The 11764-nt window shown below is 57.2% G+C and overlaps 1 protein-coding gene across 1 annotated transcript in view; it reads left to right on the top strand.

Annotated features, from left to right (window-relative positions):
• The first annotated feature begins 1002 nt into the window (after nt 1-1002).
• The window catches only part of NUDCD3 (NudC domain containing 3), a 30034-nt gene continuing 19272 nt past the window's right edge, over nt 1003-11764 (top strand). Inside the window, exons 1-2 of the mRNA XM_082298376.1 lie at nt 1003-1228; nt 3313-3605. Coding sequence (XP_082154502.1) covers nt 1037-1228; nt 3313-3605 — 485 coding nt within the window. The 5' untranslated portion in view covers nt 1003-1036. The remainder of the gene's footprint in view (nt 1229-3312; nt 3606-11764) is intronic.

Here is an 11764-nt window from a genome sequence, read left to right as displayed (position 1 = left end):
TTTGAAAAGAAATACCTAGACTCTGGGAACTAGCAACTGCTCAGCTTCAGCTCTATGCGTGGGAAGATTTTGGAACAGATCCTCCTGGGAGCTCTGCTGAGGCCCATGGAGGGCAGGAGGTGATTCAGGACAGCTAGCACAGGTTCACCAAGCACAAGTCCTGCCTGACCAGCTTTCTGCGATGGAGCAACTCCACCCGGGGACAAAGGGCGGACTCCGGGTGGCACCTCCCTGGGTTGTGGACATGGCACCCCCAACACCCTTCTCTCCCCTGGAGAGGTGGATTTTCAGGGGGTGTTGGATGCACGTCTGGTGGGTGAGTTGATTGGATGGTCGCAGCCTTGATCAAGTCGATCAAGGGGAGCAGCTGATGGAATAATTTTTGGTATCGGTAGTTTTGATACGGTCTGTCCCGGGACCTTTCTGGACCAAACGTCCCGCACACGGCTGGATAAACCCATCCTCCGTCAGGTGAGGAACGGGCCGAGGAGTCACAGTGAGCGGGGTGACACCAGACCAGAGCCCGGGGGACAGGAGCGAGGGGACGGCTCGGGGAGTTCCCCCGGCTCCGAACGCAGGCACCGCCGGTACCGCAGCGCCCCCGCCATGACGGACCCGGGTACGTCACTTCCGCCCCCACCGCCCGGCCCTGGCCCCGCCCCCGCCCCCGAGCGGCGGCGGCGGCGCCCGGGCGCCCCCTGGAGGTTCGGAGCGGGTACTGCAGCCCCGGCCCCGCCCGCCCCGTGGGGGCAGAGCTGGGAATGGCGAGGGGAGGGGGAGGCCGGGGACATGGGGGACACGGAAGATATGGGGAGGGGGACACCGGGGACATGGGGGCGGGGGTCTGGGAGTCCTCTGGTGCTGGGAGGCGACAGGAGGTCCCAGCGGTGCCACTGGGGGACCGGGAATGCCTTGGAACCCCCAGCGGGGCGGGAGGGGCCTCCGGGGAGGCCGGAATACATGTGCGCGGGGCGGGTTCCGGGCGGACCGGAAGCGGGGCCGAACTCGTTGCCGTGACAGCGGGCCCGGGGCCGCCATGGAGGCCGCGCTCACCGACATGTACGACCAGGCGCTGCTGGGCATCCTGCAGCATGTCGGCAACGTGGAGGAGTTCCTACGCATCCTCTTCGGCTTCCTGTACCGCAAGACCGACTTCTATCGGCTCCTCCTGCGGCCCGGGGACCGCTTGGGCTTCCCGCCCGGCGCGGCGCAGGCCATGGCCCTGCAGGTACCGGCGGGGCCCGGGGGGATGACGCAGCCTGGCCGTGCTGGCGGCCGGCGCTGTCCCTGCTCGGGGCCGAGCCGAACGGGCCGTGTCTCCCCGGCCGGGCGGTGTTCGTGTCGGGCCGGCGGCGGGGTCAGGTCCGGGCAGGGCGGGGGATCTGGGGCGGGGGTCGGGCAGCACAGCGCTGCCTGGAGAAGTGCAGAGGAAGGCAGGAGAGGTCCCTTGAAGCGGGGGGAAGCGTCACCCTCGTAGGAAGATGAGCAGCCCCGGAGGCAGGCGAGGACCCCGAGACCCCGGTGGGAAGAGCCCGGGTGCGACATCTGCTCGGAGGTTGGCCCCGGGAGCACCGGCCAGGGTGGACTCAGGGAGCTGCCGCCAGGAGCCGTGGGAGTAGACAGGCCAGAGAGAGGCAGGAGGCAGATGAGAACCCGGGAGACGTGGGGGGAAGTACGTCTGAGCTCCGCTTAGCGAGAGCTTGTGGCCGGCATTGCGCTGGTCCCGCTCCTGGACGGGAGGGGGCAAAACGCCTGAGCTACCTGGTTCGGTGTTGGAGGAGCTTTGACTTGGGGTCCTCTGGCGTGTTATTAATTTTCGTTGGCAAGGAGGAAACGAGCTCGTAAAACTTAGAGTGAGGCTGGGTTTGGGGTGTTTGTCTGCTCGGCCTGGATGAGTTTTCTTTCCCAGGTGCATCAGGCCCGACGTGACATGGGTGGGGGGACAGGAGTCCTGCCCCTCCCTGTAGTGCCCCGTGGCACATGGGGGTCCTCATCACCCCCCAGGGTAGCCCCTGATGGCCTCTCTGGATTAGGGGGACCCCAGAGGGTGCTCAAGCTGCAGAGGGATGGCATGGAGCTCAAACTGTTGGGCAGAGGGGCAGTGCTGATGGGGTTCCTGTCTGGTGGCCCCCTGGGACTGTTTGGGGCTGGGCACAAGGAAGGAGGTGCAGCATTGCACCATTGGGAAGGTCTTAGGCAGGGTGGCCTCATGGCTGCAACCAGAGGTACCCAGAGTGTGGGGGCAGTGTGGAAGGGGCTCATTCCTCCTCATCCTGGCTCGACGGCAGCCCAGGGAACACAGTTCTGCGGTGTTGCTTTGCATGATCCATGCAGGGCTGGCACTCGCCTTTCCCACATGCTCCCCTCTGCTCATTGCTTGGGGGGGAAGGCCGGGGTAAGTGGCACAAGTTTCTGTCCTGTTGTGGTTGCGCTGGCAGGAGCCCTCTCTGGGCCATGTCCTTTGTCCTGCACCTCCTGGACCCAGAGGAAGACTCAAATCAAGCAGGTGTGCCAGTACACTGCTGGAAGAACTAAATCTGCTTCCAGAATATTCCTGGGAAGCAAAGGAGGGTTGTGTTTGATGCTTGCACACTTTTCATGTTTACAGTGCCAAAGCCCTGGCACTCAGGTGGGAGAAGTTGCAGCCCTTTCAAGGAGCAGGTGCAGGGTCTGAGTCGCCATCAGCCCTTGCTGCAGACACGGCTGTGGGCTTCACTTCTGACCTCCAGCCTGCACTGGACAGGCATGGCCAGAAGCCACCTGTGGGGTAGGATTACATCTCCTGGGATCACATCTTCTCCTGCACCTGTCCGTTTGGGCACAGTCAGTGCCAGCTCAGTTGTCCTGCAGCTTCTCCTGGGGCAGCTCATCCTGTTTGCCTGTTGGAGACTTTGTCTGAGTCCAGGCTTGCAAATGGTCCCTGGGTGAGTCCCGGAATTTGGGGTATGGGGAGGCTCCCTTGGAACCCCCTCCCAGTCAAGAGCTGAATCTCACCGCTCTGCTTTTCCCTGGAGTAACCAGCCCTCTTCCCAGGCTGGTGTGAGGTTGGCTGCAAGAACACAATCCTAGAAACAATTCCAAAATGCTCCCAGGAGTTTTTGAAGTGTGCTTGACATGGCCATGGAACTTTTCAAAGAGTCACCAGCTGTTTTTGTTGGTGACTCAAGCAGCTCGAGGTAGGTGTGTGGTGCGGAGAGAGGAAAGGCAGGAAGGAGTAGGTGCCCCAAGTGTGTGATGCTGCTCCTTTCCTTTGCTCGGCATCCCAGGCAGAGCTGGCAGTGCTGCTCACTCAGTTTGCTCTTTCTCTCCCAGGCATTCCGAGTGTTTGAGCGGATGGCCAGGCAGGATGATGAGAAGAGGCGCCGGGAGGTGGAGGCAAAGCTGAGGAAGAAGGAGGAGGAGGAGGAGGCAGCTGCAGCTGCTGAGAGGGTGAAGCTGTGCCCTGCGGCTCAGGAGATTGAGGTGGAGACAACGGAGCACATCCCAGCACCAGATGCCGGGGGAGCTGCAGGCACACAGGAATCAGCCGCAGCCCAGGGTGCTGCAGCCCCCAGCCCTGTGTCAATGGAGCCTTCAGGGGCTGCTGCCCCAGCAGAGCTGCCCACGTAAGGGTCTCTTACTTTCTTCATGCTCCTGGCGGGGGGAGGCAAAACCATGGACAGGGTGTCCACTGTTCCCTGCACAGCCCTTTTTGGGTTTTGGCCTTCTTCTGCAGGCACTCAGCCCTTTGGGAAGCTGTGAGGATTTCCCTTGCAGGCTTCCAGGGCCAGAGGCATCATGTAACTTCCCACAGGAGGGCAGGAGTTGTTGTCCTGTGGGTGGTTTGGGGTTTCCCACTCTGCTCTGAGCAGGGAAGGTGGCACATCCCGTACATGGCCCCACAAAGCTGGGCTGGGCCATGTGGCTCCTCCACAAACTGCCTGTGGTGAGCACTGTCCCTCTTCTGGCACTTGCTAAGGCTCACATGGAAGTCCTGGCACCAGCCTGCACTCTTTTTGTTAGTGCTGGACTCCCTGGTGTGCTGGGAGACATCCCAGCAGCTGTCTGGGAGTGTGCACGGATACCTGCAATGCCTACAAGTTGGTACTGGCAGGCCTGGCCGTGTGACAGGCAGCTGCAGCAGCAAATGGGTTTGGAGCCCTGTAGAGGTCTCTGGCCCGGCCCTTGGCTCAGAGCAGGGCCAGCTTCAAAGATCAAGCAAGTGCTGCAGAGTTTTCTCTTTAGCCAGGCTTGGTGGCTTTCCAGCAGTGCCAAGCAGCCTCCATTTGTGCAGAAATGTCCTTGTGTCAAAGTCCTTCCATGGCTTCTGGGACACTTCCAGCCTGACTCTGTCTGCTGAACAGCAAGACGTGAGCTCCAGCGGGCCAGGGTGGCCTGTCTGAACCGTGTACCTGAATGCAGGTTCTGTGCAGGGTTCACTCGTCCTTCCTTGGGCATCACCTTGACCCTGGGCCAAGGAAGAGCTGCCCAACCCTTGCTCAGGGCCTCATGGCCCATTGAGGTTCAAGCTCCTGTGTTTCTTTGCTGACCAAGTTGGGGGAGTGATGCTGTGAGCTGGCTGTGCAGACTCCATCTCCTCCTCCCCTTTCTGGTGTGTTCTGTGGTCAGACCCCATGTGATGGCTGCGCTGCCCCTCTCCGATCACCACGACTGTCCTGGCCGTATGCGGGGCTCTGCTGTGGCCCGTCCCTGCTGTCCCACTGGTGCTTGGTGAGGAGGGAAGCTTAGGCTGGTGAACCCTGTCCTCCCAGCCAGTTTTGGACATGTTATGGGGAAGAGCAAGCTGCCAGAAGGAAGTGGACCACTGGAAGAACCCCAAATCGTGGAAGGACTGGGGTGGCCTATGCCCCTGAGGGGCATAGAGAATTCAGAGCTCAGATTTAGGGGCTGTTGACCTTTGGCATATGGAAGGAACAGTCTGAGGACCAAAATCTTGGGAACAGTGGAATGATACATGGCAGGAGTGGAGAGGTTTGGTTCCTGCCCCTGGGGATGGTTGGGCACTTGAACAGGCTGCTTGGTCACGGCTTCAAGGCTGCCAGAGCTCAAGGAGCATTTGGACAATGCTCTCAGGCAAATGGTGGGATTGTTGAGGTTGTCCTGTGCAAGGCCAGGAGTTGGACTCAATAATCCTTGTGAGTGCCTTCCAGCTCAGGATATTCCATGATTCCATTATTCTAGGACAATGTTGGAGTCAGGTTCTGCAGCCTCGGCTGGAGGCCATGATGGGGAAGGGCCTGAGCGTGGCCACCACTGGGGGAGGAGGAAAGGGGACTGGCAAGGTGCCTGGTGAGTCACGTGGTCTGTGGTCCGATGGGAGGAGGAGAAAGGACTTAGGTGTAACTGATGTGCATCCCAGAGCATAAAGATAAGCCAGAAGCCAAAAATGAGATCAGCTGCAATGCCTGTGCTGGAGCTCTCCTGGTAAAGGAGGATTGTCCCTGGGGCTGCCAGTCTGACACCGATCCTGGGCAAAATTAGCAAGTCAAAAAAAGCCCTGCCAAAGTGCACAGCAGTGGCCTGGGTGTGTCCAGCTCAGCTTTCTCCCAGTGGAGAAGACAGGGAGAGACTAGAGGCCCAGTGAAGCCATGAGCAGAGGGAGCTGGGCTGGGCTGAGTGCCAGCTGCTTGGCCCTGTGCAGGCCACATCTACTTCGCTGCCCTGTGAAGTTTCACCTCAAGGACTTTTGCTGTGGGGCAGCAGCTGGTGTGAGAGAGTTCAGCTGCCCGAAAACAAATGTCAGAGGGAGGGATCAGGAAGGAAGGTGAGGGCTCATGTGGAGCAGGATGAGTCTGACAGCGAGTGTGTTGGAGACAACAGGGATGGTTTCTGCTGTGTGTGGTGAGAGCCTGGTTGAAACTCGGCCATCGCATGTGCCACCCTCTGAGTGTGTCCTGGCACCGCTGGAGAGTGGCCCCTGTCCGACCTCAGACACTCAGGTGTTGTTTTGCAGCCTGCAGCTGTGGCATTGAACACCAAGCCATGCGTGGCAGTTTTCCCGTGGGTGTTGCCATGAGAAGAAGATGCCTTCAGCTGAATACAGCTGCCGCTGCAACTTCTGCCTTCCCTGATGGGCTCTTCTCCCTCTTACTGCTCCTGCCACCCCAAACTCGCTGGTGGGGTGGAACACCTGCAGCTCCCTTGGCGCCTGCCCAGTTTAAACACGTGGTGGGCGAGGTGGGGTGCAGGTCCCAGTCCCAGTCCCAGGAGTCTCTAGTGGTTTTCAGGCCAGGAGGATGGGGTGGCTGCAGGCCTGAAGTAGGGCAGAGCAGCCCACGGGTTTGTCACGGGGCTGTAGTTGGTTTCGATGCCTCTGGGGGGCACTGGAGCCCCCTGAAAGGCAGTGGGGGCCGGGCGGGCACCCCCCGACAGACTATTAATAATTTAACCGACTGCTTAATTCTCCACAGCCCCTTCCTTCTGAGCAAAACCCAGAGCACCCAGCCTGGGTACGAGGGGCGCATGAGTAATGCACAACTCTGGCAGCAGGAATGCAGAAAAGAGCTTAAACAAAAATATTTTCCATCTCCCTTCCTTCCCCCCGCCCCTCCAGCCACTGGTGAAGAAAACCGCTGCCACCAAAATCTATATAAAAACTTGCTCATTCTGTCAACCTGACGGCTCTGGAAATGTAGGGCAGGTACCATCCCAGATCTGCCAGCTCCCATCAGAGCCTTGCGCTGCGCCTGGATGCTGGGGTGCTGGTTGGGAACATCTTGTGAAGCACAGTGAGATGGTAGCTTTTTCAGGGTCGATCCAGATGAATTGAGCCAGTTTTGCAGGTGTGGAGGCTTTCAGGGCTCAGTTTGGGGCTCGGCCTGGTCTCCCCAAGTCCCTCACCTTCCCCACTTGTGAAAGGCAAGCAAATCAATTCCTCTTTGCTGTCCTGTAAGTACACCGAGGACTGAGGTGTCTTTGGGGTGATGCTCGTGCCAGGACCTGTGCCAAGGGGGACAGAGGTCTCTGTGCCACAGAAGAAGCCAGGCTCCTCTTGCAGTTGCCCCAGGTGTTGCAGCCATCCTTCTCTGGCTGTCAAAGCTCTCTTGCTGTCCTTCCTTGTCAGGAGGGTAGCAGGGCACAGCCCTCCTCACACCTCACCATAGGGCTGTTCTTCCTGGCACTGCAGCTGCACAGTCCCAGCTCTGGCTCTTCCCCCATCTGCTCCCAGAAGCCATCCTTGCCTGAGCTCAGCTCCTAATTTTGAACACCTCTGCTGCCCAGCACCCTCGCCATCCCCCAGCTTGGATTCCATCCTGCATATATTTGCCACACAGCATTTAAAATAGAGCCTGGCAGCCCACGTGTGGCACTGCGCAGCCTGGCCTGTGCTTGTGCTTTATGACTTTGGTTCCTGGCTTCCCTCTGCTCTTTGCTTTCTCCCAGTATGAACTGGGGGGGAAGCTCTCATCCCCCTGTCCTGTGAGTCCCTTCCCTTACTCCATGTGTGGGCAAGAGGTAGTGGCAGGAGGCTGGGAAGGGCAGTCCTGGAAGCCTGTGCATGATGGTGAGGTTTCTGAGGGGAGGATGTTTGGGTGTAGACAGCACAGCCAGGGCTGGAAACAGGGCCAGTGGGACATGGAACACGGTGCCAGGTGGGCCCAGGAGGATATGCAGTGCCTCATTCCTGAGGAAGGCTTTGACTGCTGCCAGGCGATCTGGCACAGTAACATGCAGAGCAGAACGAAACGCTGGGGTCTCTGTGGCCTTCTGCGGGTGGAGAGGGAAGAGATGGCTAGAGGAGTGGGCTGAGGTGAGGAGGGAGCTCTTCATGGCTCCACCACTGCTTTGTGGGGCCTTGAAGGAGATCCTTCAGGTGTTCTGGAGTCCGTGACTGGAGAAGGGACTCCACTCACCCTATGTGCACAGTGCCGTTGTGCCAAGGAAGGGGGCAAACAGGCTGCTGCTGAGCAGCAGAGCCCTGGCCACCCTGACCACCCCAGTCACCTGGTCCAGGTGAGCCCTGCCACCGGGGCTGGTCTCCCTGACATGGCTCTGTTATCCCTGGGAGTGGGTGTTTGGGCTCAGCAGTGACCTGCAAAAATCCTTGGTGTACTCCCTGGCTTGCTGGCCGGTGAGAAGCAGAGTAGAATTGAACTGAAATGCATTAATCTGGTGAGCTGACTCCTAATATTTCAGCTCTCTCCTGAGACCCACCACTCCCATTCCCAGAGCTCCAGGAGACCTGGGGTTAACCCTTTGTGAGACTGGGAGCGTCCCTAGGATGACACAGCAGAGCTCTGGGAAATTTCCATGAGGCGCCTGTGTGAATCTAACTCGACTTAGCAACGGCTTGGCTTTGCTGGAAGCCCAGATGGCGTTTTGTTGTGAGGTGCCTGCAGGATGGGCTTCCTGGCATGGCTGCATCCTTCTTGGGGTGTTGGGAGTTTCACTGCTGGTCACCCTCTGTGGGGGAGCAGGGCTGTGAAGAGGAGCTGTTGCTGCACGCTGCTGACTTCGAGGCCGGTTTTGTTTGACTCAGAGACTGTGTTGTCCCAGGCTTTCTCCTCTCAAGCCTTTTCCATTCAAAGGGAGGGGAACCCTTAGGTGCTCAGCAGTTTTGTCTGGGACTGTCCAGACCAGAAGCCAGTTAAACTGGTTTCCTTCCCCACTGCCCCTGGGGACTTTCCTGATGAGCTCACCTCAGAGTCTGTGCTGTTCTTTCAGCCTGACCCAGAAAGGAGCTGATCTTGATCCACATTTAAGGAGAGTCTGTCCTGGTTCTGATTCCTCTTACGCACGTGGGGCTGTGCACAGGGAATTCCTCCAGCATGGCCAAGGCCTGTCATGAGCAGGAGTCAGACAGTGCTCAGAGAATGGCCTGACCTGATACAGCTGAGCTCCATCTGGCCCCGTATCCTGTCTCCATCAGCAGCAGATGCTGGGGGAAGAGGAGAAGAACAGAATGAGCGTGCAGTGATACTTTCTCTGTGCTTTCACCCTGCTCTGGTACATAGTGGCTCAGCAGCTTTCTGAGCACTTGGTCCTTCGGCTCTTTGGGGGGATTATTTTCCCTTTTCTTTCTGAATTTCAGCCCTCTCATGCCTGAGGGCTCTGCAATAGCATCCTGCAGCAGGTCCCTGCCACACAGCACTGCCATGTGTGGCTATTTTCTCCATGTGGGTGAAGAGGCATTGAGTGGATCCTCAGTCCCCTTCTCTGCCCTCTATGGGGTTCTTCTACTGTGTCCATTTTCCCCTTTCAGCCTGTTTTTGGGCTGAAGAGTCATCATTTCCATGCTTGTTTCTCACTTGAGCATCCTTATGCTCCTGGTCCTGTACGATTCTCCAGTGTTCTGAGGGCCATCCCCATGCTCATGTATGGACACATTGGTGGTCTCTGCCTCCTACCCCATTTCTTTTCTCCTTGGCTGTCCTGCTTTTGCAGTGAGGCCATGAAATCGTCTTCCAGCAACATGGTACTTCCTGCAGTAAAGTGATATCACTCCAACCCCTTTTCTTCACTTCCCAGCTCTCCCCAATGATGACAGCTTTTTCAGGTGGGAGCAAGAGCTTCATGGAAGCTCTGTGTTGGTGAGACCTCCTTCTGCTGACATGCCCCAGTGTGTCCTTGGCTCCTTATGTGTCACCAAGGCTTTTTTGGCCCTCAGGGTCTGCAGCGCTGCACTCGCAGTGCTGTTGTGTTTGGTTTCTGGGAGGAATGTGTCTAGGTGATACAGAGGGAAGCAGGGAAATGTAACTTAAGTCGTTTTTGCTAAGTGTAGTCTTTCTTGCAATGGAGAGAGGCTGTGGTTCCTGCTGGAATTGTGTGCCTTCTCCCATTGTGGTGGGAACTCAACTGCTCAGGAAGCATTCTTTTCTAAGGCCTGAAACACTTGAGCTGAGGGTAAAATCCCTTAGTCATTTCTGGTGCAGCCCTTGTCACTCCCAAGCCTTTTGCAGATGATGAGGAACTAGTCAGGGTTCAATTTCTCAGTGTTTTCATGGAGAACCAGGCCCCTCCAGCTGGGTTGCTGAGATCAGCAGCAGAGTGCCAGTTTCCCTGTCCTGCACTGAACTGCTAAGGCTTTTGGTTGCCCTACCAAGCTACTGAGCTCCAAAATTAGGTCCTGGGACCAAAAATAACTAAATTAAAACCTATAAATTTTTCTCTCAACATGCAGAAGATCCCAGGGCTGGAAACCAAGGGACAGCATGTGCCCAATTCTTAAGTAAAAAAAAATTGCTGTTTGCTTGGTTTAATATTGCAGCGTTCACCGAAAGGAGCCTAATGTGGAAAACTACCTGGACTGGGCCAGGTTGTGTTGGTGGTGCAGGGGTCTGAGAGGCCACCTCGTACTCTCTTCCCACAGCTCAATCCCATTGGCTTCCTTCGGCCTTATCCCCCTTTCCCAGGGGAGCCTGGTTGGCTGTGTGTAGGTCTCTCTCTTGGGAGACCTCTGAAGCCCAAGGCTGTATAAGCTCTGTGCAAACAATAAGATCCCAGGGGTCTTTTCTGGATGGTAGCATGTCCTGCTGTCCTTGACCTAAATATCCCAGCAGTAGTGAAATTTAGCCCCCTGGTGCTAGCACTCCAACACTCTTCTGCAAGCTGGTGGTGGCATTTCAACTTGCCTAATGTCAGTAAGTTGGCGCTGCCGAACAGCTCTGTAAATAACTCGGGACGCAAAAGGGAAGGCTAAAAGCTCTCCTGAAGAGAGTGAGCTTGGAAAAGAGCAAGGCTCTTTCCCAGCAGGGAGAGGAGCAGAGTGTCTTGGTGGGGCTGGTGGGGCTCCAGCTGCAGAGGAGGGGGTGGATTTGTTGGCTGGCTGTTGGGTTGAGCAGCATCATGTGGGTGGTGCCTTGGGCACCTGGTACCAGGAGCCTTGATCCCTTCCCACTGCATCATCCGGGCTTGGTGACACAATGGCATATAGAGGAATGTGTCTTGATGGGCTTGACTTTTGGTTGTTGGTCCCATCGTGGTGGTAAGTTGAAGCTTTGAGGCGTCCTGAAGGTGAGGTGACCTTTGAAAATACAAGTCATATGAGAAGCAGCTGAGGGAGCTGGAGGAGCTTAACCTGGAGAAAAGGAGGCTCAGGGGGGACCTTCTCACTCTTGACAACTCTCTGACAGGAGGGTGGAGCCAGTTGGGGATCTGGCTCTGCTCCCAGGGAACAAGGGACAGGACAAAAGGAAATAGCCTCAAGTTGTGCCAGGGAAGGTTTAGGTTGGATATTGGGAAGATCCCTTCATGGAAGGGGCTGCCCAGCCCTGGCACAGGCTTCCCAGGGTAATGTTGGAGTACTCATCCCTGGGGGGATTTGACAAACGTGCAGATTTGGCTCTTGGTTACATGAGTTAGTGGTGGCCTTGACAGTGCTGGGGAAACAGTTGGACTTGATAGTCTCAGAGGGTTTTTCCAACTGAAATAATTCCATGATTCCATGATCCTTGTAATGCTGATGGTGGGCACTGCAGGCTTGAGCCTGGGCTGCACTTCCTGGCTGGGCTGTGCCTCAGGTTTCAGAGTGAGGGGAAGTCACTGGCTTGCATTTTTCACTTTATTTTTTTGAGAGCAGGACCACCAAGCTGCACAGTGCAGTCCTGGAGGTGTGTGCTCAGGAGCTCAGGGATAATGGGCCATGGGGAACTGTTGACGAACTTCTGCCCACTTTGGGGGTGAAGAACACTTTCCAAAATTGGATTTGGGTTGTTCTCCAGCAAACCAAACACACCTGGGCTAGAAGAAATCCCGAGGATTGGGAGGGCCCTGGACCACTGCTGTGCTCAGGGCTGGAGCTTGCTGCCAGCCAAGGAGCATCACA

This window comes from Coloeus monedula, assembly GCF_965178545.1.
Source record: "Coloeus monedula genome assembly, chromosome: 28".
NCBI lineage: Eukaryota > Metazoa > Chordata > Aves > Passeriformes > Corvidae > Coloeus > Coloeus monedula.
Note: the sequence above shows the minus strand (reverse complement) of the source record. Positions and strands in the feature narration are given on the sequence as shown.